Source organism: Tiliqua scincoides, chromosome 5 (assembly GCF_035046505.1).
Source record: "Tiliqua scincoides isolate rTilSci1 chromosome 5, rTilSci1.hap2, whole genome shotgun sequence".
In the NCBI taxonomy this organism is placed as follows: domain Eukaryota; kingdom Metazoa; phylum Chordata; class Lepidosauria; order Squamata; family Scincidae; genus Tiliqua; species Tiliqua scincoides.
The window spans coordinates 2,387,438-2,415,271 of record NC_089825.1 but is presented as its reverse complement, the minus strand read 5'-3'; the positions used below and the strand labels follow the sequence as shown (position 1 = coordinate 2,415,271).

At 46.9% G+C, this 27,834-nt stretch overlaps 1 protein-coding gene across 1 annotated transcript in view; it reads right to left on the bottom strand.

Moving 5' to 3' along the window:
- Positions 1–27,834, bottom strand: part of NBEAL2 (neurobeachin like 2) — a 158,704-nt gene that overhangs the window by 57,017 nt on the left and 73,853 nt on the right. Inside the window, exons 4-10 of the mRNA XM_066631445.1 lie at positions 17,715–17,796; positions 16,927–17,051; positions 13,417–13,499; positions 10,719–10,804; positions 7,876–8,182; positions 6,138–6,244; positions 2,095–2,172 (exon numbers count right to left, since the gene is read on the bottom strand). Of these exons, the coding sequence (XP_066487542.1) occupies positions 2,095–2,172; positions 6,138–6,244; positions 7,876–8,182; positions 10,719–10,804; positions 13,417–13,499; positions 16,927–17,051; positions 17,715–17,796 (868 nt within the window). The remainder of the gene's footprint in view (positions 1–2,094; positions 2,173–6,137; positions 6,245–7,875; positions 8,183–10,718; positions 10,805–13,416; positions 13,500–16,926; positions 17,052–17,714; positions 17,797–27,834) is intronic.

Here is a 27,834-nt window from a genome sequence, read left to right as displayed (position 1 = left end):
CTCCAGAAACTTGTCCAATCCCTTTTTAAAGGCGTCCAGGCCAGATGCCGTCACCACATCCTGTGGCAAGGAGTTCCACAGACCAACCACATGCTGTGTAAAGAAATATTTTCTCTTGTCTGTTCTAACTCTCCCAACACTCAATTTTAGTGGATGTCCCCTGGTTCTGGTGTTATGTGTGAGTGTAAAGAGCGTCTCCCTATCCACTCTGTCCATCCCCTGCATAATCACCAGAGTGATTACTGGTTCTCTTTCATTTGATTAACGGATTATTGTGAGCCACTTTGGGGACTCCATGCAGGAAGCAGGACACAAGACTTCTGAATAAAGGAAAAGAACAGGAACTGCATTTATGCCTTGGCCCAGAGGCATCAACAAAGCCAGCTACCCTAGAATAGCCACAGCAGAGTCCACCTCCTGGCTATGACAGAGAGACAGACAGCTTCCCCTGCAACACTGATTCCCAAATCAAGAGCCAGGTCGTTTTCGCTACCCCCAAAGAACAGCTCACATCAAACAGCAACACAAGAAGCCACAGGCAATTCAAGATAGGTAACTGCATATGGCGGTAGTCTTCAACCTTTTTGTGCCATGACCCCAATTAATAGATAAATAATGAGACCCACCGGCAATCCTGTCCCCCTCCCGGCACCACATCTACCAACTCCCCACCCCTGTCACTGCCCACCCTCTGCCCCTGCCCCCCCCATCTTCCCCTACCTCTTCTGTCTTCACAACAACCCTGTAAGATAGCAGCCTGAGCTGGGCCAGATTTAGGAGCTAGCTGCATGTGGGACAAGACAGAGAGAAAAGTCTGTGCAGGATTATATCAAGAACTTAGTTTTGGTTGGATTGGATCAAAATCCTCTCTGGCTCAGGCTTTGAAAGTTTACCGTGACCCCCTGAAATGAGACTTTGCAACCCCATTGCGGTCATGGCTTACAGGTTGAAGAACACTGGCATATGGTCAAAACTTGGCTAGACATACCCGCAGACCAGAGCTGAATATTTACCACACAAAAGGAAAACAATGATTTGGTAAATCCCAGCTCTGACCACACGAGGGAGTGCTCAGAAAGAAACATTCAGCACAGAGATGAAGACTGATTGATCTTGCAACTTCAACACATCGAAAAAAAGACAACATACAAGAAGAACCAGGCCCGATAAATCAGCACCCAAGCACACTGTGCGCATTGCAAGCTTCCTGTATGTCAAGCATTTTTAGACTGTGAGCCTCTGGGCACAGGGAACCGTTTCTTTAGCTATACAAACTGTTTTGTGCTGAAAAGCAACAGAACACAGAGGCAGAAAGGAAGATACTACAAAAGCACGGGTGAGTTGCTTCATTATCTCTTAAACTCTTATAGCGCTCCTGGCGTTGGGGGTCAAGACATGCACAAATTGGAAGGGTGCTACATGCGTGCCAGTGAAAGGTTTGTACCCACCTAGAGACTGCTTGCACTCTTAAGGGCACCTGCCCCACACATTAATAATCCAGTTATAAGAAAAGAATGCAAAAAAACCCCCAATAGACCAGGCTGAAAACCCTCCATCTAGTCTAGCATCCTGTTTCCTACTGTGGTCCAGCAATTATCTCTGGGTAGCCCACAAACAGTAGCTGAAGCATCCCCTTTCCATAACAGGGCTCCTCTGCAACTGGGACTCAGGCAGTATAGAGCCATCATGATGCGCTGCCACTGATGGACTCTCTCCTTCTCCATGAATGCGCCCTCTTTAAAGTCATCTAAGCCAGCGATCCCAGAAAAATGGAGAAACCTTGATCTGCGTTGAGGCAGCCACCACCAGGTGCTACTCTCTCAGTTCCACCCATTGTCCCATAGGGTCTAGTCTGCAGGAAATACGGCTACAGGGAAACAAGGACCTGCTTCCTCCTTTACCCAATCACAAGTCCTTTCAACCCAGTCCTCTCATTACAAGACGATCACTGCTCTCCTCCCCTCTAGGCTTTCTGAATGGTGACAGCTTCATTTATTTAAGTAGGCAAAGGTTGGCGAGGCACCCCTTGCAAAGGACAGCTGACCTCATGCACCCCACGTGCAAACCTATCACACCACAAGCGGCAGGCAATACCTGATGGACATCCATCTCAGTCAGCAACCGCATGGCGAGATCACTCCCAGATGCTTTGCACTCACCGCTCAGATATAGCTGTCGGAAATGGGGTCAGAAAAGCAACGTCATTCAAAAGGGGAGAGAGAGGGTGTTAGGTGGAAAGAGAACCGAGAGGAGCAGGGTGAACACAAGCTGGAAGAAGGTTAGATGCAGCTGCCTTGTGCACCGCATGTATCAACGCTGCTCCAAATATAGAAAAATTTTCAGGTGACCAAGGCATGCAAGTGGTCTAGAATGTGACTGGAACCAGAAGTACATGACACAGAGAGCACATGAGCTGGATCCCAGTTCTAGGGCTGATTTCCTTTTTAACACTGATCCATGCAAGCCCACACTGTTGCATGAGGATTATGTACGTTACATGGGAACGGTAACTGTCAGGACTGTGTGTATGCCAAGAATACGCAGAAATGGACAAAAAGCATATTCTATGGAATACTACAAATCCACTTCCCCAGTCTCAACTTTCAGATATCAATGATCTGACTTCATACAAGGCAGATTTATATATTCAAAACCAACAAAAACCCACATTTTTGTACATGAGGAAGATGGTTAAATAAATGAGAATTTGCCTTTAGCTCTTAGAAACAGTAGTGGCAATAAAAGCCTACAGCATGGTTTATAAAACGATTTTCCTCAGGCTTCCCACAGCACAGACATTCCACTGATGCTTAAATTGCAGGGTAGAGGAAGGGAGAAGATTTCAACCAACGCTATATCCCCTTAAGGAGGATTGCAGCCAATAGCATCAAACGCATTTACTGTTGAGATGGGAGCGTAACACCTCTGGGAGGCCAGCTCAGCAGTTGACCCAGGGAAGCAAAGAACAAGCAAGTCATTTCTACTCCTTCTACAACATTAGATTGGTAGATTTGAACCTGCCTGTAGCAAACTGGCATCCAGGTGAAATAAAACAAAAACATATACACACAATCCCCTCCAAGGATGAGGATTGCAGGAAGGTCCACTACATAAATTATGCAGCAAGAAAAGCAAATGCCATGCTTAGCAAGATTATGCAAATTCATATATTTGCATAATTTATTCTATTCCAGATAGCCATGAAGAAAGGCCAAGTGGGTACATTTGTGCTTCTAGCACTGAAGCACCTTGCTTTGACCAGCAGGAAGACCTGACCATCTCCTCCCTCTCTCCGCTCTGAAGTTTCACCAGAGATTCAGCTGCATATATTCAAGGCAAAAGGCAGAGAAAGCAGCCAAGCAGCAAGGCAACCTGAGTAGAAAAGGGGACCATGCCCCCAGTCTGATGTATTCCTTAGAAGGTTGCTAAGCATCTCTTGCCTGCTCTGATTGCTGGATTTAATGTTGAGAGCTGCACTGACAAACAGCTGTTCCTACTGGGAGCTGGGTGGATTCAGAGCCCACACCAAGTTTGATCACAGTTGGACAAGCAGAAATTTGTAATGAGATCTGAAAAGAAATATCAGGAGTGGGGAGAGAGGCAGGTAAGGGAAAATGGGAGCCAGTGACACCGGTGATTTGGAGAAGGAAATAGTCTGCTTCCATGGGTTGCTAACAGAATATCCAAGACCGGGGACGAGTTGAATAATATAGGGCTGCCAGTCAACCAACAGTCAAAACTGGGGGTAAGCCAAGATGGGGGAGATCCTGGAACTGGTGGAGAAAGTTGGATCAAAATCAGTACTTTTCAAATGTCCTGGGCTAGTCAAGGCTTCTTCCTCCAGGACCACAAAGAACCCCACATCTAACCCCATGGTAGGGCAGCTTTTGAGGGGACCCAGCCTCCAGGTTAATCCACACCTTGGGAGCAGTGCTGTGAAAGCTGTGTCTGCCCAAGATCTTGGAGAACGTCCACCAGGCAATGGATCAAGTTATTTCTTTTGAACGTTTATACCTCGCCTTTCCAGAAGCTCAAGGTGGCTTATGTCACTCAATACAATACAACATGTAATTACACAAATTTCAAAAACTTAAAAATCCCAAACACACTTAAAAGTTGGTGCAGCAAATAGGAGCAAGGCTGGATGGACCACTGGTCGGTCTCGATGTAAAACAGGTACATAAAGGCAGCCTTAAAACAGAAACATTTCCAAAGAAGAGAGGAAAGAAAAACTGCACCTAGTTTGTTTAAACAAGTTAAAAATAAACTTTTGAGTGTGCGCACAAGATTCTGTTGGGTGTCTTGCTTCAGTTTAATCATAACACACATAAATCTTTCGTTTTAAATGTACAAACTCCCAAGATTTATTAGGGTTTCAAGAGACATGGCTGGCCATGTATGGGCCCAAAGCCAGAGCCAGAGCCAGATACCCCCCAAGTCAAGAACAATGCTCAGAAGAGCAATCACACTGTCTGACACACCATGTGCTGTGATATCACTGTCACAGCAGAACTGAAGGAGGCCCTCTGCAACATCATGTCCATATCCAAGATCTTGTCTTGAATTAGGATATTCTATCCTTGTGTTGCTGTAGAGAGATGCTCACCTTGGCCAACCTCTACTTCAAAGTCTCCATGGAAGGGGATCTCATAACAACCAAAGACTTCTTTACTCCATGGCTGAAGCGCTCTTTCAGTTAGGAAGCTTCCCCAAGGATCATGCATGGCAGAAAGTGTGAGCTGCCTCCACTGAAGAGCATTATGTTTGAGGCAGTACAAAGTTTTTGTTGGCAGTGCTTGAGCCACCAAGCTCCCTTCACACAAACAAGTCACTGCTTGCTCATCGCCACCGATGAACAAGCATGCGAGAACTGGCCCCAAGTCTAACTGGGCGTATGGAAAGTGGTGACCCCGTCATCCTCAGACTTCTGTCATGCTCCTTGTGAGAACTGGTCAATGTCCCCAACAGGGATGTGCAGTGGATGGGGAGGCAGGTGAGGCAGAGCCTCCCCACCGGAGACCTTTGAAAAACGCCACCACCGTGGGAGGTGTGCAAGCACTCTCAGCCCACAAGGCTGCTACAGGGATTACTGAGAACATGCATGAAGTACATTTTCAACACTCTAAGTCTGCAATCCTACACATTTACCTGCGATAAAGTTCTATTAAGGGCACTTAATTCTGAATATAGGACTGCACTGTAAAGCACTTCATAAATGCTAAGAATTACCATCTTAAAATGAGTGCAACTGCTGTAGACAAAGGAATTTTGGCTCTTTTCCTGGTGGCCTCTCTAGTGGCCTCTCGTGCACTAGAAAATGGTGTGCAAGGTGTTCTGAATAGGGCAACACCCCTTTTCCTCTAAAGTACCAATTGTGGATGGAGAGGGTCTTGATCAGATTTGAGACTTCAGCGTCAGGGTAGAGGCTGTTTAACTTTTTAATTCTGCGCTGCTTTCCTGCTACACCATCTCCCCCCACATTAGCTGTTTGCCACTGCATGTACCACTGCAGCCAGTTGTACCGTTGGGGGCAAACAGCCACTATGGGGGTATTTTTGGCAGGAAGATAGTGCAGAATTAAAGGGTTAAATATCCTCTAGTATGCACCATAGTCCTGATGCAGAGAGCCAGGATGGTGTGAGAGCCAGGGTGGTGTAGTGGTTTGGGGGTTGGACTCAGACCTGGAAGATCCAGGTTCAAATCCCCCCTCAGCCACAAAGCTTCCTGGGTGACCCTGGTCAGTCACTTTCTCTCAGCCTCACCTACCTCACAGGGTTGTTGTGAGGAAAAAAGGAGGGGAGCAGCCATGTACGCCGCCCTGAGCTCTTTGGAGGAAGGGCGGTATAAAAATGTAATAAATGAATAAATAAAATCATCAGTTGGCCCACTTCTCCCCCCCCCCCGATATCTTAAAGCAAAACACTTCACCCCACACACCCAACTAGATGATGCTTAATGCTGCATCTAGTTTGGTGCCAGCATGGGATGTTCAAATGCATTCAACCATCTACTGTGAAAGTGGCCACAGATCCTGGGCAAAGCAAGGACTGATCTTTTGTGAGACAGAACAAAGAGAAAAAGCTACTCCGGCAGAAGAGATGTGAATGCCCCCGGGCAGAGCAGCTTTGCTACCATACCTTGCTGTTCTGGATCAGCCGGATAATATGTTCAAAGCAGTTATTGCTGAGGAAGATGGCCTGCAAAGCAGGTCGGTCATCACAGTTAAGCATTTCCGGAATGGCATCTAAAGTGGAGAGAGAGAGGACAGAGGACCTCATTAAACCAGGCAGAATCTGCCAGGCTGGGCTCATCATGGTGCTGTTCCTCAAAATCCTAAGCAGAACTAGATAAAGAAATGAAGATCAACAAAGAAGTCCAGTATTTTGCTCATTAAAGCACTGGGGAAAGAATACAGGAATTCTGCAAAACCCTGAACAGTTACAAAAGATACCCCTCACATATCAAAATTAAAACTATAAATTAAAAATTTAGAGTTCACATATAGACAGTCAGTCACGTAACCTGGTCCCAGGCTGTTTAGGCCTTTAAAAGCCCAAAGCAACAAGTTGAATGGAGCCTGGAAATGAACTGGCTGCCGGCCCAGGCAATACAAAATAGGAGCGACATGTTCCCAAGAAACCCAGGATGCCACAATGTGGACCAGCTGAAGCCCCAGGCAGAGCGCCTTGCAGTATTCTATTCTCACTGTGCCGAGGGTTGTAGAAGACCTTTCCTTAAATCTCAAAATGGCTGTGATGTGCAGATGAACAGAGCAGACTAGCGCAGCAGGCCCAAAAGCACATGCGCACTCTCTCTAGCTCAGAGGTGCCAAACCTGTTTCATACAGCTGGCCGAAGGGCCGGAAGTGATGTAGTTAAGCAGGTCATGACCAGAGATAAGCACTTTCTTCCAGTGGCGGACCTCCCATTTAGTCGATGGGGCAAATGCCCCGGGCACGGAGCCTCGCGCAGCTGACCACAGGCAACATCTAAAGGCTTGTTATCACCAAGCACAACTGCCGTGCTCAGTGCTGGGAACTGTGCTGCTTATTATGTACCTTCTGCAGGAACTAGGACTGATGCAGAAATGTTAACAACAACAACAGAGCCACCTATTTGTCAGGCAACCAAGACATGGGGCATCGTGGCTGGGTCTGCCTGCGACAGCAAAAGCAACAGAGGGAACCTTTCTTTTTCCATCATTCCACTTGCAGTGCGATACTCCAGGTTGTTCAGGTGGTAATGGCTAGCAGAAAGATGTTCCTGAGGGGGCTTCAGCACAATAAACGATCTCTTTCATTTTCATTAACGCCCCAGAGAAGTACCAAACTGATTCCATTTACCCAAGTGATTCTCTCCATCGTGCAACACCCTGTTCTAGCAACATAATCTGTTTCTATGGCAACCCTTCCACCTTAATTCTAGAACAGCACTCAACTGGCAAGTTAAATTTTCCCTCGAAGAGCTTCAGGGACTGCCCTTTACTTAAACCACAGAGAGAGTTGTAGCAGGCACTCCTGGACAGCCAAATCCTGAATGTTTCCTTTTCAAAGGGCTAGAGAACTACTTGCATGGAATCAGGCCAATTTTGCAGTCCAGGGCAAACTGGACTGTTTCATACATTACATTTTTTCATGTGTGCTCCTCACAGTACAAGCTAAAAATGACAACGTTTGACATTTTGAAACATGTGCGCAAGATGGGCACATGGTACCTGGAGCTCCCAAGCGGCTGCAGCTTTGGTCAGGGCGGGGGGCGGGGGGGTACTGGTATGAACACACCCTCCAATGACATGGTAAAGACCTGAGAGATCTGAATCTACTCCTGAACTCGATGGTTGATCAACTACATGCAGTAACCCTCTACAGCCACCTACCCAGCATGTTCACCCTGAGGGCAATTAGCCTTTCCTCCCAGTGAGGGCCTGGTGAACCTTCCAGTGAGGCCATGGGCTGGTCCGAGTTGAGGACCTTGAAGTAACTGTCCAGGATGGCCCTGATCTCCACCTTGCGTTGGTCGTAGTTGCTAGCATGGAGAACGTGGACCATCCCAACCAGGCTCTTCAGAGTTAGTTGCAGTAACTTTGGGTCTTTGGGTGCGCCGCTTGCCGGGGAGCACCACCTCCTGAGCACCAACATGAGAACCTCAACTGAGGATGGAGTGACCACCAGAAGCGCATTTTCCTGTGAAGAATAAGCAAGGTCTGCTTTACAACCCAGTGAATGTGGAACAGCAGGTTAAAGGTACAACTGAGGAAAATGCTGCAGAACCTGTGCATGACAGACCTCATGAAAGCATCAAAATTCGGTGATGCAAGGAGTAGACTGCAGTGTATAAACATGATGGAGAACAGGAGAGTCCTTTTAAGACAGTTCACTGTTTTCCAGCTCTTTGCACCTTGCCCTGCACATACCACTAACAGAGATCCTGGAGTAGGGGGATCAGGGTAAGCAGGCCTTTGCTGCAGTGTGCCTCTCCCCTCTAAACATCCTCCTCCATTCCTCTCTAAGCACTATTTGAAGACTTTGTTGGTTCTCCAGTTACTTTCAACCAGTTTGACTGTCATCCTCTGTCCAAGGAATTGTATTCAGCAAGGGAGGCCAGGGATCTGTTACAGAATTCTCAGCACCCTCACCTAATTCCAGTTTCCAGAACTGTTTTTTGGAGCAGGGAAGAGCCTGGACACTTAAACTAGCACAAGGCTTTAGTGTAGTATGTCCTCAGAGGATTAGTCAACAGTTCCCTTTAGGATTCCTTCATTTTTACAGCTGAGCTTGAATAGAGTAACAATATTTCCTAGTATTAGTTAAAGCAGGGGTGGGCAACCCTCAGCATGCAAATTGCCACTTTTTATGTGGAGAATCTTCAATGTGCCACTCCACCTTAATGTTGCTTTTAGCGATTACCACGGTAGCTAAATAGAGCCTCCAAGTTCAAGGGCAGTATATCTCCGAGCACCAGAAAGTACAGGCCAAGGATAGAATCACAGGAGACAGAAGGTAGAGAACAGGCTATTGCCTACTGGAGGCTTTCCAAAGACACCTGGTTGATTGCCAATGAAGGCCAAAGGTGGCCTGCATGGACCTTTAGTCTGGTCCAGTAGGACTCATTCCAAGGTCCATATAATAATTATTATTATTATTATTACTAACTTTATTTTTACCCCGCCTGTCTTCCCGAAGGGACTCAAGGCGGCTTACAAACAAGGTTAAAAAAACAACTTACAAAACATAATTTAAAAACAGATAAAAACATAACATATCATAAAAACAGTAGTCAGATAAGAAAAAAATAACCAGGTAAAAGAGCATAGCGCAGCAAATTAGAAAAGGATCAGGCCTGTGACCAGATGTTAAAAAAGATATTAAAATATGTTAAAAAGATGTTAAAATGGCCAGGAACTCAGAAGGCTGTGTGTGTATAATGTGTGTTCATTGCCCTTCTGCACAGCCCCCCTTTGCCTGCCCACCTTTGTGTCTTCAAAGATGATCTCTTTGCAGATGATTTTATTGAAGATGGTATCTCCACCCTGCTGGGCCACCTGGGCTTTGCCATCTCGTTAGACATCTCTGTGCTGCTCCACCCAGCCCTTGCCGCCCTCTACAGCTTGCCTCTTGCTTATTCAGCACTCCACCAATATAGTCTCTCTCGGGTAAATGAGTGACCTGCCAATTCATGGAATGCAACTCACAAGCATCTGCCCCTGTTGGCTCTCTCTCCTGTCCATCATTCTTTTCCTAGCTTTCCCCCCATTTTTCAACCAGAGCAAATCAAGCAGAGTAGGCATGGCTGTCCTGAATGTGCCCATTATAGCATTAGAAACTTGGAGGCACATTGTGTAGGAGTAGCAAAGAAATCAAGTACACTGTAAACGGCTGCAGTGCTTTCTTTGTTATTATTTAAATGTTTTTCAAAAACATATGGTGACTTTGCATGTGCCACTTAGAAAGTGTCCATGTGCCACGAGTGGCATGTGTGCTGTGGGTTGGCCACCCCTGGTTTAAAGTATTAAGTGCGTCAACTCCATGCATACCTGCCAACTGTGAGGAACTCTTTATGCACCTGATGAAGTGGGCTCTTGAACAAAAGTGTACATTTCAATAAAAGTTTTGGCCCAAGGTGTAACAAGACTGTTTTTCTGCAACATGCAAAACACACACCCGTATCCCTCCGGAAGTTCCTGGGTTTCTAAAAAAAATATTCATGTTGTCTGGGTAAGATTTGGGGGGCCCCTGAACAATCAAGAACATTTCCCTGGCAAGGATGGAGAGAGATTTCCCTTGACAGATTATGCGTTATTGGGATCCAAAGTTCATCAACAGGAAGTTTTACTGGAGTCAGCATTGGATCAATATTGAGTAGAGCATGGTGGAGTAGAGAGTAGAGCATGGAGTAGAGCATGGTGGAGTAGAGCATGGTGGAGTAGGCATTGCAAGTGGGCTAGAAAGATCTGGGCTCAAGCTTCATCAGTCCTATAGATCCTTTGGTGCCGTGGGGCAGAACTCTTATTTTCTCTCAGCCTAGCCTACTGAGAGAATATAATGAGGAAGGCAGAATCCACATTTGGTCACAGACCTCACATCACATTTGAGGCTTCAGAACAAACAAAAAAGCAATAACAGAAGTACTACGGCATTAGGCTACTCCTGCTCAGCTCCTGTGGAACATAAAGCATAACGTCCACAAAGCAACGAGGTAAAGAGCAAGAAAAAACCTTGCCTTGGCTCCAGAGATAACTGCTCCAAAGAGATGAATTAGCCGCAGTTGAAGTGCCTCAGGAAACTGGTCGCCCTCCTGGAAAGATTCTAGCAAACAAGGAGAGAGACATTTAGCCTGGATTTGTGAATGGAGTGCCAGCAGTAGACAGAACCAGAAGGTACAGCTGGACTCCAGGCACCTCAGTTCCCATGACCAGTCTGGTCCCCCAGCTTCCCACACTGGACTGGACATTGCAGAGCAGTTTTCATCTCTACATGTTTCCACACCCAAGTGTTGTCCAATCATCACTCTGTGTGGGGGATGTGCCCCCAAAAGATGACCTGTCTTGAGAGACTTGGTTAGTTTGGACTGCATGGAAAGAACCCTTTGATTACAGAGGTGGACAATGCTGTGAGCGAATGTCAAGTCGCTCTAAGTTGCAACAGTCCTTCTGCTACCACACTGAGAAGCAATGAAAGGACTTTCATTCATGATATTTTGACAATAGGTAAATCAGGAGGGGACAGCGGAAGGGGGGGGTGATAGCCCTGGACATGACTAGCTGTCCCAGTTCCAGATCCATCCCCCCACATCTAAAACCAACCAACCCACCGACCCAGATTCCAGCTAAGCACACCTCCTTCAATCACCATTCTACTGAGGGCTGTCAGTATGAATGCTTTTTGCTCCCTCCTCCAGCCAATTTTGGTGAGAATTTGGTCTCCTTCATTTGGTCTCCTTCAAGGTCCTGAGTGCTTTGTCAGAAAGGCAGTCTATAAAATGTAGTGAAGTTCATAAAGTGGATGGATCAGGCAGTGGTATAGTTGGAGGGTGGGTGGCTCCATTTTGCTCCCCCATACAGGAATGGCTCTGAAGGGAGGAGCTGCTTGCCCGCCGCGCTGAGGCTCCCTGCCAGGCTGGGTGCTCTGCCTCCCCTCCAGCTTCGCCACTGGGAGCAGGGCAAGCACAGGGGGAACACCCACAGGCACAGATGGCAAGGCAATCACATGGCTGCTTAACTGCCTGCTGAAAGTGTCTGTGGCTCCTCTCAGCTCCCAAAGTGACCATGAGAAATCCCCCTTCTGCACCAAACCATAAAAAGACAATTCAAGTCTTTCTCAGTCACAGACACCTGGCAGAAAAGCCCCTAAAACTCCCAGGGAATTAAAAGAAGATAAAATAAAAAATACATCTGACACGCTTTCTGTATCTCCAGTTGCTTTTTTCAATTTGATGCTTTTTGAGAAGATTCACATGCATCACCAACTGCACAGATTCCTCTTCTCATGGGATTTAGCCAAGCACTAGTTGACCAGACATCCTTCCAACATCCCAGCAGAAAAAAATAAAGCAATCAAAAAGAGAAAATCAAATTTGGATCGGTGGGATAGGGGAGAGATAATGGTACTTCACAATGCCTGGCAAAACAGCAAAAGTTGCATCTTGTCTGCTTTTTTTTTTAATTTAATCATTCAGAGATGTAATCTACCAGAAGAGGAGGAGATGATGATCTATATATAAAATTTGCACTGAACTCCTTTGAAGCTCATATGTGGATCTAATGACTAACTTGGCAGGAGATGAAGCTGGCTAAAAGTGACAAAGAAGGATTCTTGGGATGCCCCATCTCCCAGGGCGGACATTTAAAAAAATGCTAATACAGACTGACTACCCTTCAACCCCTGGGTTTTTTTAAATAGACAGTCAGAGGGTTGCCTTTAGCACTTTCAGAAGCAGGCTTAAAGCAAGGAAGCGAGCTGCAAACACCTGAAGTGACCAGAACTGCATAAGAACATAAGAACAGCCCTGCTGGATCAGGCCATAGGCCCATCTAGTGCAGCTTCCTGTATCTCACAGAGGCCCACCAAATGCCCCAGGGAGCACACCAGACAACAAGAGACCTCATCCTGGTGCCCTCCCTTGCATCTGGCCTTCTGACATAGCCCACTTCTAAAATGCACAACTAGAGGAACTCAGTTTATCTTCAAGGGTTTGTTTTGGGGTTTTGCTTTTTTGGGGTGGGGAATTACGCCCCCCCCCCCAAAAAAAAAACCCCAAAACCAACCCTAGAAGATAAACTGATTCCCTCTAGGTCTGAGCTGGTCCAACATTACAAACTCCTGAACAGTTCTGGTACAATAAGGGCTGAGTGTATTCCACATTGACTAAAAGCACAGTAAGATGCCTAGGCAAGGATATGGGATCCGCGGATATGGCCCCCACCCCGTATTACACTTAAGATTACAATAAGAAGGGGAAGGAATGACTGGAATATTGTTAGTTTCTGTTGGGAAGAAAAGGAGTCAGAACAGAGAAAATAGCTCCAGAAAGGACAAGTGCAGGCTGAGAAATCCATACAGAAATCCAGTCTCTTAAGCTAAATGGCAATCCAACAAACATGACTTGCAAAAGGAAGAGGGATGCTGAGTTAAACAGAAGTCTGTCAGGTCAGAACAACAGCTGGTTTTCCCATCCTGTACAGTGAAAAAGGTTATGAAGTGCGGAAGCTTGCAGGAGTTGAAGTCAAGGCAGCTTTGCTCGGCAAAACACAAAGCTAGGAAACTGATGCTTTGTACTAGAATGCTGGAACACAGAGTTGGGACACTAAGATGTTCCAGAACAGAAGAGCTCTTTGAACAGCGAGATCACTGGCACGGAGACAGGCAGGCTGCCAATTTGAAGAGGAGGGGAGGAAAGAGTCTGATGTGGTAAGACTTACCTTGGAAGAAAGAGTTGAACTCTGGAGGCAACACAGCTGGTGCAAATTTGTATTTGCTCTTCTCTTTCATGCTGACAATCTCCCTGAGGGAGGCAAGAAATGAAGAAGTGCATGAGAGAGGCTTCACACTCAGCACTCCTGTCTTGAAAGCAGTTCCACACACACGTACCCCTCTCCCTGTGACAAATGCTCCTGTGGCCAAGAGCTACAGTAGTTGGAAAAAGGGCCATAATATTCCCATATGACTGTGATCACAGAACAAACAAATAAAATGGAGTTTGGCATCTGGCACACAAAATTCAGCAGTCTGAGAACCAGAGTACTCACTTTCTTCTTCATCTCCTCACATCCTGCATCTACCAAAAGTAAGTTTCTAGACCTCACTACCTTCACTGTTTGTACCAGTTTTCCAGTTAAAGAAGCACAACTGGTGAATAAAAAAGCATATCGAACCATTCCTAGACTGTCACTGGATGGGAACAAATTTGACAGCTTTGATTAATTCTCCTGCTTGGCATTCCCTGTTTAGAACATGATGATTGGAGGTGGGTTTTTTTGGTGATAATGAAATAAAATCACATAATACTGCTTTCTGCACCTGCTTTTGTAAAAAAAAAAAAAAAATCCAAAATCTGTAAAACCTGTGAAAATATAAAACCATTCTCTAACACCTCTACATATTCTCTAACACCTCTTCATGCACGTGTCTGCATATGTTGACACTACACTACCTATATCACCTACCTAGAACACTTTTAAAGTGATAATTTACAATTATAACTTTCAAAAATGCACCCTTGGAATAAAAACACATAATACTGCTTTCTACACTTCTATCTTTGGAAAACATTAAAATCTGCAAAAAAATAAAACTGATTATTTCTTCCTGAAAAGATAACAAATCTGATTCTGCCACGTGTGCTTAGAATACCATTTTATGTTTCAAATTCAAGTATCAGCTTGAAGCAACTGCTTGCTCTTAGACAAGGAAGAAAAAGGAGAAGTATACTTCAATAGAATATCTCCCTTAAAAATGGAGAAATGCAGTGGATGTTGGTGTGCATGTTCAGGATATTATTTTATGTTCCAAGTTCAAACTGTATCTCCAAACACCCTCCATTGTCAATAAGGACTGGAAAGATAACACACATCTAACTTCACTATACCCTTGACTGAGAAAATCCACAGTGCAACTTGGTTGATAAAGATCAATTCAATTCCCACAGCCATATTCAATACCAACCATTTACTGTAAAGGCCATTTTAACAAGGTGCTTCACTAATGTAGAATATATCCTAACAGGCCATGCTTAGAAACCTTGATCTCAAAATGAACATTCCAAACATTTTCAACCACTGTGCCATGGCACACTGGTGTGCCACGAGTGGTCCTCAGGTGTGCCACAGGAATTTGGGGGGAAGGTCATTTATTAATAGGGCCAATGGGAGATGTGAGCCCCCGCTGGCAGCATGGTGTGCCTTGTCAGTGTGCCGTGAGCTGAAAAAGGTTGAAAATCACTGTTCTAAAGTAATGTATTCCTCAGCTGCTGCCCTTGGTTCCTGGCACTGGTAGTGCAGATGACTGCTTTGAAATCTGGTGGAGCCAGAGAATGGGAAAGGGGCATTTTAGAGAGTGCCAGTAATCAGGTGCAAGTAGCATCTTCATCCTTTGCCAAGCATCTTGTCTCTCCCTGCTTGACTACTGGGGCAGAATGTGTTGGCATCCTTCAGCCTCAGAAGACTATGGTGTCGAGCTCTGAATGGTGGTTCTGGAACAGCATCTGCATATCAACACCTCCATGTACACAGGTTCAGATGACACAGTAGACACATGTGTTTTGGGTAACTGGGTGCAAGCTTAAAAAAAATCTGAAACTCTTCTGCAGTGCTCGACAGGCAAGAATTCAAACTTCGGGCTTTCATGGGTGGATACAAGAATCACCACTGCTTAACACATAAACATTTAACCTCTTGGTAAACTGGTTGCCTGACCCAATACGGTGGGAAAAGTCTTCATTAAGTAGGCTCTAACCCAGGCATTTTCAACCTCTGTGCCATGGCACACTGGTGTGCCATGACTGGTCCCCAGGTGTGCCTTGGAAATTTGGGAGAGGGTCATTTATTAGTAGGTCCACTGGGGGGATGTGACAGCACAGTGTGCTTTGTCAATTGTCAAAAACTGATGGTGTGCCTTGACCACTTTAGTGCCTTGCCAGTGTGCCATGAGATGAAAAAGGTTGAAAATCACTGCTCTAACCTATCCAGGTTAACATCATAATTTTTATCAGCCTGCCAAGGATAAAGGAAAATTTGCCACACATCCAGTATTTTATCCCATATCAATGGAAGGTCTATGACAAAACTGTTGTCTGAATGTAACCCATGAATCTTAATGTGGGGGGGGGGGTGATGAAACTGTTTCAAAACACACTCATCCATCATTTGCAATGTACATGCTATGTGTTCACACAAAATCTCAAATGAAAAGCAGCTCTAAAGGTATTGAAAGAACACGAATGTGGCCTTTATTGCGGCTTAGAGGTGGAATCTGCAGAAGTGGTCAGAGCACTGAGCTAAAGGATCCACAGCCAACTCAGTATAAGACAGATATAGTGGAAAATTTAGTGGAGATATAGTGGAGATGGGTGAGGTGCAGAAAAGCAACCAAAATGATTACTGGGCTGGGGCTCCTCCCTTATGAGGAAAGACTACAGTGTCTGGGGCTCTTCAGTCTAGAAAAAAAAGGGTGCTTGAGGGGGGACATGATTAAGACATACAAAATTATGCAGGGAATGGATAGAGTGGATAGAAAGATGCTCCTTTCTCTCTCACATAACACCAGAACCAGGGGACAGCCACTAAATTGAGTGTTGGGAGTGTTAGGACAGACAAAAGAAAATATTTCTTCACTCAGCATGTAATTAGTCTGTGGAACTCCTTGCCATAGGAAGTAGTGACAGCATCTTGCCTAGATGCCTTTAAGAGGGGATTGGACAAATTTCTGGAGGAAAAGTTCATCACATGTAACAAGTCATGGTAGGTATGTGCAAGCTCCTGGTTAAAGAGGTAGGCTACCTCAGATTGCCAGATGTAAGAGAAGGCACCAGGATGCAGGTTGTGTCTTGCTGTCTTGTCTTGAGGCATTTGGTGGGCCACTGTGAGATACAGGAAGTTGGACTAAATGGGCCTTTGGCCTGATCCAATGGGGCTCTTCTTATGTTGTTATGTTGTGTGTTCATGTAAAACCTTAACATTTCCTTGGCTTTGCAATATAACATGTAAGCAGCAAAACAAACAATTCAGTCACAGAGAGCAACGCAATGACATTTGGCACTAGGAAAAGAATCAGTTCTACAGCCAAGCAGCACCAGCGACCTGCAAGTTCCTTTGCAAACGTGACGTACTGCAAGGTAGAGCCCACTAAACACCAGCCAGAGCCAGACAAAGGCCAGTCCACTCATGGCAGCAGGAGCCCCCTTCACAAGACAGTCAAAGCCAAGGGATACTCACCCACTCAGCTGTCTCCTCCACGTCTGGTACGGATCAAAGAGGCACTCGCAGAGGTGCAGAGCATAGAGGGCTACACTGTCCAACTGACTCCTGAAAGACAATGGCTGCCTCTGGGTGTTCTTGAGCTGCGAGGGACACATGACGCCTAGTTAATCTGTTGATTGGGTTTTCTTTTTGAAAAAAAAGTCCCCCTCCCCCCAGCAAACACACGCTGGTGTGATAAATTCATATAATTAAGGGTGCTTTGAAGATACAAAACACTGAAATAGACCATTGGGGTCAATTTGATTCATTTGATAACAAACCCATTTCAGAGTTAAAAAGGAAAGAAAAACAGTCACAAACAACTCTGGCTCTGAAGCAAAAGCCTTTAGAAGGTCACCTTTGGACACAGTTTTGTATACTGCAATAATGATCCAGAAAGGGACCAAAAAAAAAATTTCGTCCAGGAAGATTAGTTGCATGGTCCCACCATCCTGCTGGTCCATACTTGTTCAGGGATGTAGCGAAGAACAGTGAATGGGGGGCGGGGCGGGGCAGGGGGGAAGCAGAGCCAAGTTAATTTCAGCTGCAACTGATGCTTTAGCTCCTGCAAGGTCCACCCTACAGCAAGTGCCAAGCCAGCTTCAGTCTCTTCCTTAGCGGAACCCCCAGGCCTCCCCTTAAAGACTCCATGTGGGGCAGGTGAATTTCATCTGCCATCTTCCACAATCTGCTCCTCTTTGGCTCCAAGACATTTAAAGTGGTCACCCAGCCCTGGTTACCTGGTGTCAGAAGTGCAAGCTTACCTTGTTTGAATAAGCAGACAGCAAACCGATCACTTCACGAATGAACACTGCAAGCCGGTCCCCTTGGACATTTTCTAGATTCCTGCAGAAAAGCAACATGAAACCATGAGAAAGAATCCAGAGCTCCAGCAGTTGTCTGGGGAGGCGCAGTGTCCGTCCCAATCTGCAACAGCAAATCCCAACCCAGTAAATTTAGTTACTGAATGCTAATGTAGTAGAGAACAGAGCCATAATGATCGTATTTATTATTTATGATGCGCCTCAACACCGGGCGCTGTGCAGCAACTAAGTCCCCTCCATTGTGGCTGCAAGAGGCAGAGAGGGGGAATGGCAGTGTGCGTGTGAGGAGCAGGTGAGGAAGAAGGGCTGCTGGTCTGCAATTCTTCACAGGCAGAAATTTGCATATAAATGAATTCTTGAACATCAATTTACAGAGCATGAATTCCTGGACACCTCAGCTTTAACTACAGCAAATTTTCCGGGCCTCAGGGTTGTGGAGATCGAGGATGCTCTTTTGCAAAACCTTCAGTGTTGCAGGGGCAAAGTTCCCTAGCTCTGTTTTAGCTGCTCCCCCTTGACCAATACAGTCCCTTTCACGATTCAGAGGCAAACTTGTTTTGCGCAGAACCACCAACAGGCTCATCAGAAAGCAAGCCTGAGAATGAACAAGTTGTCTCCATGGGGTCAGACTGTCCCCAGAGGAAATCTGTCAGCCCGCCTGTGGCTGCGCACAAGAGACAAATGAGGAGCGCAAAGACGGCACTTATTAGGCTGAAATGCAACACAGCCCAGTCAGTCCTCAGTGAGGAAGTTACTAGCGTGCTTTTAACTTAAGTCGCCCTTCCAAAATAGTCATGGCAATTTGCAATACGAGAAAGCCTGTCCTGCTTCTGCCACCACAAGAGGGAAAAATCAACAACGTTCCCCACGGAAAACCCCCAGTATCAACCCTAACGACAACAAGCACCTGCTTCTGTCACAGGGACTCCCCAGTGCCCAGGCTCCGCCTCATGTCTCTAACCCAGAGCAGGCATTATTCCTCCCCCTTCATTCCTCCTGGGGTTACCACAGTTCCCTTGGCCAGTGGCAGCACATTCAGGGGGCACAGAAGAGATAAAAGTACCCTGAGGGTGGGAAAGCTTTGAGAGAGATTCTGAGAGATAATGCTACATTTCCTATAAACTCAGGCTTGCAGAAGACCTATTGGTTTTATAGAGTTGCCTTTCAGTAAGGATACTTAAGATTGCAGCTTTATTTTGATTTTCAGTTATGGATTCTGTCAATAGGGCAGGGTGTGAGGCACTTGTCTTCCCCACCCCCATGTTCCTGGTGGAGCTCCCCTTCCTCAGAGCTGCACAGCAGGCAAAATGGTAACAGATACTATTCAGCAGAAGATGGGAAAAGCATCTTCCAAAGGGAGGAGATATCTGTGCCCTAACCTGAGCTACTAAACAGGGGAATCATCCAGCACTTGGACCCCCTTCCCACCCACCCCCGTCCCAATCTGTGTGATGCGCACTGGCAGCAGGCTCAAGACCTGAATTTGCAGGCCATGTTTAGCTGCGCATGGAATAAAAACCGGCTCGGCCAAGCCTGAAAATTGTCCCTGGAGAAAGCGGACGGTTTCCTCTGCCTTCCTCCTGTGAGGGGAGAACAACCAGTCCGCCAGGCCTCCGCTGGCACCTCTCACTGAACTCCATTATTCTGAACAAACTTGTCTCCGCTCCTGGCACGCACACACAGGCACCACACACACTCACACATGCCGTCTGCAAGTGGCAGGGCTCCAGAACGGGCAGCTCCACCAAGTGTGTGTGTGTGTGTGTGTGTGTGTGTGTGTGAGAGAGAGAGAGGGGGGGAAGGGGGAGGGTTTCCTGCAAGAACGCACTCCAGAAGAGGCAGGTGGGCAGCCCGCTCCCCCCACAAGTCTCCTTCAAAGGCATTCCTGACCTGCATCATTAATCAGGGCAGCTCTTGCCAAACCTCCCCCCAGGTCCCTGCCCCCAGTCTTGGTAACTGTTCGAGGGAAGCAATTATCAGCTGGGCTTATCTCTTGCTCGCAGAGCACAGGCCTCACAGGAAGACCACTGAGTGCAAGCCTTTCCTATGTGCTAAGCCAAGAATAACCTACTGTCTTAGAGAGGGCCCCAGGGAGCCTGACTCGCAGCCACAACACTTTAGTGGCAACAAAATGGGCAGAGAGGAGGCAACGCACTCCAGGGTGGAGGAAGGAAAGGGGGTTTTGAGCAAAAGGATCGCTCATTGGCAAGGCAAGAGTGACCCCAGGTTCCAAACCACCGGACACCCATGTGGCAAGCATCCAAAAGCAAGCAATGAAGGGCTGGAGGACTCCACAGCAAGATTCTGTCCCATGCTCTCTCCTCCCTAGGAGGTGGGAAGTTGACATCAAACAAGGTCACCTTCCTTCAAAGAAAAGTGCAAGGGAGATTTCAAGGCAGCTCTGTCATCTGTTCACCAGGAGGCACTGCAGAGGCACAGAAGACAGATTCACAGCAAGATCCAGAGTGGTTCTCTGCCTCCAACTCCCCACCAAACAGACAGGCTACCACATGGAAGGACACAGAAAGCTACCCTATACTGTCAGAAGCTTGCTCTATCACCTCAGCACCTATTAGCATTAACTGGTAGAGGTTCTCCAAGATTTCAGGCGGGATTTTTTCTCTGCCCCACTGGGAGATGCCAAGGATTGAGCCTGCAACTTTCTGCCTGCAAAACAGATGTTCTTCCACTGAGCTATGAGACCTTCCATGCTGCTTGACAGCGAGCAAAAAACTCTGTACATGCTCAGAATTGCTTTATCTTCCCTCATCTTCCAAAGTTGCATCTCTATTCTAGGGATAAGACTTCTCAAAATGTCAAAAACGGAGCACTCCCAGACTTCCCCAGACCTGATCTTTTTTACTGGCCTCCTCCTTCAAACTGGCAGGAACAGACCTATGCTTGCAATCTCGGCTCCTCACCACCAAGACACGTTCAGAGGTGGAGACATCAGCAACTGTGAATGCTAAGCAAGGGGGAAGCAAGTTGGCTGCAGTAAATTAATGAAGCATATGAAAGTTTGAGATTGCAGTCAAACTTATTTTTTCCTTCTCCAGAGTGAGCTGCTGCTAGAAAACCCACCTAGATTTTGGAACATTTCCTGTTCCAAAAATTAAACTTCCTCCGTTCCATCAAGCCACAACCTTGTTTATAAGATATGTATCCTGCCCTTCCTCTCAAGGAGTTCAGAGAGGCATGTTTTCGCTTCATAGCAAGTGTGAGAGGTGGAGTCGACCAAAAGGGAACACCAGGGAAGAAGGTGGACATCGATGCTTAACACTGTAGCTACTGCATCGCCATTGGCAGTGGCATAACTGGAGGGGGGCGGAGCACTCAGGCTGGCAGCAAGGCGGGCAAGTGGCACTCCCTTCGGAGCCATTCCCAGTGAGGGGAGCTGCCAGACCAAGTGCTCCACCCCCCTCCAGCTACGCCACCAGCCATTAAAAACATAAGAACAGACCCACTGGATCAGGCCATAGGCCCATCTAGTCCAGCTTCCTGGATCTCACAGCGGCCCACCAAATGCCCCAGGGAGCACACCAGATAACAAGAGACCTGCAAGGCCTCCTGGGAATTGTAGTTAAGAACATAAGAACAGCCCCACTGGCTCAGGCCAAAGGCCCATCTAGTCCAGCTTCCTGTATCTCACAGCAGCCCACCAAATGCCCCAGGGAGCACACCAGATCACAAGAGACCTGCAAGGCATCCTGGGAATTGTAGTCAAGAACATAAGAAGAGCCCCACTGGATCAGGCCAAAGGCCCATCTAGTCCAGCTTCCTGGATCTCACAGCGGCCCACCAAATGCCCCAGGGAGCACACCTGATAACAAGAGACTTGCATCCTGGTGCCCTCCCCTGCATCTGGCATTCTGACATTGCCCATTTCTAAAATCAGGAGGTTAAGAACATAAGAACATAAGAACAGCCCCACTGGATCAGGCCATAGGCCCATCTAGTCCAGCTTCCTGTATCTCACAGCGGCCCACCAAATGCCCCAGGGAGCACACCAGATAACAAGAGACCTCGTCCTGGTGCTCTCCCCTACATCTGGCATTCTGACTTAACCCATTCCTAAAATCAGGAGGTTGCACAAACACATCATGGCATGTAACCCGTAATGGATTTTTCCTCCAGAAACTTGTCCAACTGGCTCGGCCTTTTAAAGGCATTCAGGCCAGATGCCATCACCACATCCTGCGGCAAGGAGTTCCACAGACTAGCCACACGCTGCGTAAAGAAATATTTTCTTTTGTCTGTTCTAATTCTCCCAACACTCAATTTGAGTGGATGTCTCCTGGGTGTGGTGTTATGTGAGAGCGTAAAGAGTATCTCTCTATCCACTTTATCCTTCCCATGCATAATTTTGTATGTCTCAATCATGTTCCCCCTCAGGCACCTCTTTTCTAGGCTGAAGAGGCCCAAACGCCGTAGCCTTTCCTCATAAGGAAGGTGCCCAAGCCCAGTAATCATCTTAGTCGCTTTCTTTTGCGCCTTTTCCATTTCCACTATATCCTTTTTGACATGTAGCGGCCAGAACTGGACACAATACTCCAGGTGTGGCCTTACCATCGATTTGTACAACGGCATTATAAGATTAGTCGTTTTGTTCTCAATACCTTTTCTAATGATCCCCAGCATAAAATTGGCCTTCTTCACTGCTGCCGCACATGGGGTCGACACTTTCATCGACCTTTCCACCATCCCCCCAAAATCTCTCTCCTGATCTGTCACAGACAGCTCAGAACCCATCAGCTTATATGTGAAGTTTTGATTTTTTGCCCCAATGTGCATGACTTTACACTTACTGACGTTGAAATGCACCTGCCATTTTGCTGCCCATTCTGCCAGTTGGGAGAGATCCTTCTGGAGCTCCTCACAATCACTTCTGGTCTTCACCACTCAGAAAAGTTTGGTGTCGTCTGCAAACTTAGCCACTTCACTGCTCAACCCTGCCTCCAGGTCACTTATGAAGAGGTTGAAAAGCACTGGTCCCAGGACAGATCCTTGGGGCACACCGCTTTTCACCTCTCTCCATTGTGAAAATTGCCCATTGACACCCACTCTCTGCTTCCTGGCCTCCAACCAGTTCTCAATCCACGAGAGGACCTGTCCTCTAATTCCCTGACTGTGGAGTTTTTTCAGTAGCATTTGTTGAGGGACTGTGTCGAACACCTTCTGAAAGTCCAGATATATAATGTCTACAGGTTCTCCCGCATCCACATGCCTGTTGACCTTTTCAAAGAATTCTAAAAGGTTTGTGAGGCAAGACTTACCCTTACAGAAGCCATGCTGACTCTCCCTCAGCAAGGCCTGTTCATCTATGTGTTTTGAGATCCTATCTTTGATGAGGCATTCCACCATCTTACCCAGTATAGATGTTAGGCTGACCGGCCTATAGTTTCCCAGGTTCCCCTTCCTTCCCTTTTAAAAGATCGGCGTGACATTTGCTATCCTCCAATCCTCTGGCACCATGGCTGTTTTGAGGGACAAGTTGCATATTTTAGTCAAGAGCTCAGCAACTTCAATCTTCAGTTCCTTAATAACTCTTGGGTGGATGCCATCAGGGCCCGGTGACACTGATCTTTAATTTATCAATGAGGTCTGAAACATCTTCTCTTTTAACCTCTATCTGACTTAACTCCTTGGTCAGGAGGGGCCGTTCGGGCAGCTGTATCTGCCCGAGGTCTTCTGCCGTGAAGACAGATGCAAAGAACTCATTTAATTTCTCTGCCATCTCTAAGTCTCCTTTTATCTCCCCTTTCCCTCCCTCACCATCCAGAGGGTCAACCGCTTCTCTGGCGGGTTTCCTGCTTCTAACATATTTGAAGAAGCTTTTATCATTCCCCTTAATGCTGCTGGCCATGCGTTCCTCATAGTCTCTCTTGGCCTCCCGTATCACCTTCTTACATTTCTTTAGCCACAGTTTATGTTCCTTTTTAATCTCCTCATTAGGGCAAGAATTCCATTTACAGAAGGAAGCTTCCTTGCCCTTTACGGCCTCTCTAACTTGGCTGCTTAGTGGAGCCCTTCTTCCTTTGCGGTATACACTTCCACTGGGCCTCTGTTACTGTTGTTTTAAGCAGCCTTCATGTACTGTGGAGAGATTGGACTCTTTTTACCTTCCCTTTCAACCTCCTTCTAACCAGCCTCCTCATTTGAGGGAAGTCCACTTGTCGGAAGTCAAGGGTTTTTGTGAGAGATTTGCCTGGGATTCTTCCCCCAACATGCTTGTTGAAACGGTTCGCAGCATGATCACCGTTCCCCAATGGCCCCGTAACATTGACATCTCTAACCAGGTCCTGAGTACCGCACATTATTAAATCCAGAGTCACCTGTCCTCTGGTGGGCTCCATGACTAGCTGCTCTAAGGCACAGTCATTTAGCATGTCAAGGAATCCGGTCTCCTTTTCGTGACCAGAACACAAATTGACCCAGTCAATATGAGGATAATATTGGAGTCCCCCCATGATTATAACCCTCCTTGACACCTCCCTGATCTGTTTCCTCATTTCAAGGTCCCCATCCGATTTCTGGTCTGGAGGACAATAGTACGCCCCCAGTATTACATCGCTCCTCAGGCCTGGTAATTTAACCCACAGAGATTCTACGGTGGAGTTGGACCCACCTTCAATCTCTACTTTGCTGGATTCTATCTCCTCCTTAACAGAAACAGCCACCCCACCTCCAACATGCCCCTCCCTGTCCCTCCTGTAGAGTTTATAGCCCGGGATTGCGGTATCCCACTGGTTTTCCGCATTCCACCAGGTTTCCGTTATGCCCACTATGTCAATGTTTTCCCTTATCACCAGACATTCCAGTTCTCCCATCTTTGCTCGGAGACTTCGGCATTTGCATAAAAGCATTTGTACATGGAATGCCCCAGGATGGGCTGCTTATTCGCTCCTTTGTCCCCGCATCCTCTCATTGTGCCAAACCGTCTATCACATCCCATCATGCTACCATTCCCAATTTCTTCTCCTACTCTGCCTTTGCCTTGTTGTTCTCTAACCTCCCCATCCTCGTCCCATAGGGATGAGGAGTCCCAAACTGGATGCCCCTCGGCTCCTGTCGGCCTTCCCCCAGGGATCAGTTTAAAAGCTGCTCTGCCACCTTTTTAACGCTGGGCCAAAAATGCTGTGTTCTTCAATTCGTATCCTGCACAGGGATACACAGAGCATTCCCATCACCTTGTTTCATGGACTTTTTTTTAGAAAAAGCCAGGAGGTTTCTCATTTTAGAGTCAGGGGACCAAAATCATGAATTTTAGCTGGCTTTGGCACAAAGGGCAACACGTTTCCATGCATGCCCTAGCAGCAGTTGTGACCCAACAATGGGAGCGCCAGCACAGTTCAATCCCAGAACAACCGGGTGGCCGTAGCCAGGCTTGGTAGACTAGTTCATATCACTGCATGTATCAGCATTACTGCATAATCTACATTAGTCAGGGAGTCAGAACATTTTTGTTAAATGTAACATTGCATTTTTATTCTTATCACTTGGCTTTTCTGCAATCAGCAGGAGCATTGCTTAAAGATGTGCTGGCGTAAAAGCTATTAGCAGCATGGGGAATGATGAGCAAATAAGGTATGCACTGTTAATGCTAATCTTGACTTTGCATATTTTAACATGCAATGTTAATAGTAAGAAGCACATTGTGCTTTCTAATGGGTCACTAAGCATCCAATTCCTTCCATTATTTCTTGAGCAGCAGTGAACAGGGACGGCTTTGGACAGGAAAGAACAGGGACAGGCTTTGGACAAATTCAAATTCCTGACACTATCCAGCCATAAATATTTGATCCTTGGGCAGAGCAGTTCCCCTCAGTCTGTCCACCACCTTTGAAATTGGGGATTATCTACCTTGCGGGTACCTCTGAGGCAGGGTGACCACAGCGTGCCTATACCTTTAACACTGTTAGAAAAGGGAATTTTGGCAGGTACAGCTTTAAAAACCCTTCCATGTTGAGCTGCACGTGCAAAACTGCCTCTTCTATACAATAGCTAAAGGTATAGACATGCTGTCTTCCACTGCATGTGGTCACCCTGCTCTGGGGTAGCAATCTTGCTTTGTTCTTTGCATTGTAGAAAAGGGTGCAGAATTATCAAGTATTTGAAAAATGCTTAATTAAAAAATTCTGCCAAGCCTCCCCACGCCAAGATTTGAGAGATGCTAGGGCAAAGCAAAGCTGAATTCTGCATAGAAAAGGCCCTCTGGTCCTAACTCTTCTGTTTCTGCTTCCAAGCATTCATGGGAGTAGAGAACCTTTCCTATCTCCCTTGCAAGAAGTAGCTCACAGCATAAACCAAGATGGAAGGCTGGCATCTGAACTCAACAGGACGGTTTCAACTTACCAGTGGGACTGAATACCCATGCCCCTCCTCCTGGGAGAAACAACTGATGCTGTCCTCTAAGGAACCAAGCCCCTTTCCAGCCCTGCTGGTCTGTCCCCTTGCTACTGCTACCTGAGCCCACATGTTTAGCAAATGGCTGGGCTCATTTACCTGAGCCATCTCAAGTGCCACATTTGTAACTGCTCTTTACAATTGCGGCCTGTGTGTCATATAGATTGTGTAGATCTCTCTGTAGGGGCTTATATATGGATACTACTATTTAGCAGCAGAAGCTTAAACGTTTATGACTCTCCAATTTCCTTCCACTATGTGAAAACAAGTGGAGAATGCTGGAACTCCGCAGCTGGACAAGTTCACCTTTCAGGTTTATTACCACACAAACTCCCTCTACACCTAGAGTTGTCAGCTTGATTTTGAAAATCCTGGCACCCAGGTCGGGGCCACATAGAGAAGAGGAGCCAGAGCAATGCCCAGGCCTCTTGCCTTGTTACCAGGCTGCTCCAGCAATGCCACAAAGCCTAAAGCAGATTGTGAGAAACTGTGACAGCTCATAATTTCAGATTCAGAAGCAGCCCAGCCAGCCCTCAGCCTCAATGCATGCAGATAAACTACTGGGTCACCCAGGGCCTTCCAGTGGAACACATGCAAGAGTGCTTTAGCCCACTCAGCCACAATAATACTCTCTCCCCAGTGGTGTGGGGCTGCACCCCAAGGCAGCAGCTTTGTCTTGAAACTGGTCAAACACACAAAAGGAGCCTACAGTGATTTCCACTAAGCAGCTCTGTGGCTTTTGATCTACTGTGACAGTTTCAGACACTACAAACAGCAATAGACTGCACAGACAGACTCTGATCCGGCCACCTAATCTCAGCTTCTTCATCTCTTTGGGTTGAGAAACTGATGCAGAGGGCCCACCTGCTCAAGGGTAAAAACCAGGGACATGCAGTGGGTGGGGAGGCAGGTGAGGTAGAGCCTCCCCACGGGAGTCCTTCGAAAAGCGTCAGTGCATATGAGGTGGGCAAGCATACACAACCCACGTGCTTGCACACCTCACATGCGGCATCACTTTTTAACGGGCTCCTGTAGGGAGGCTCTGCCTCACCTGCCTCCCCACCCACTGCACGTCCCTGGTGAAAACTGGTTCAGGACAAAACGGAGGAGCCCCACCTCAGCTCCTCAGGAGGCCAAGTGACTGAAAGCCATTCTCTCAATTGGTTATGGGCACTCTTGGCTGAAGAACCAAGGCTGAGGGATTAACAACTTCAAGCAGGCCTGCTTGGGCGACAGGTCTCTTCTCCCAGGCAACAAGATAGACGTCCAGCTCTTGGGAGGCCGAGGCTCTCCAAATGCTCTGAGGGCAAAGATCGGGGTTAAGGCCAGAGCAGCGGGAGAAGGATCTTGCTTCAAGAATTGAAGGATGTGCTGGAAATGATGGTGGACTGGTTTCCATGGAAACAGACATCGTGGAAGACATCCAACTCCATGTTGCCAAGTTTTGTTCTGAACGATAAGGGAGGGTGGTGGAGAACAGCCTCTTGCCGAAACACAGGCGGAGGTCTCAGTGAAGGGAGCAAGAGGAATGCCAGACCTCCAGGAACTGACAGTGTTCCCTTCAATGCCTCTCTAACCTTATGGGTTTGGAAGAAACTGGGCTTGTCAAACCAAAAACAGTGATATTGAGAAGACCCATGAAAAACTGTGTCCTGTG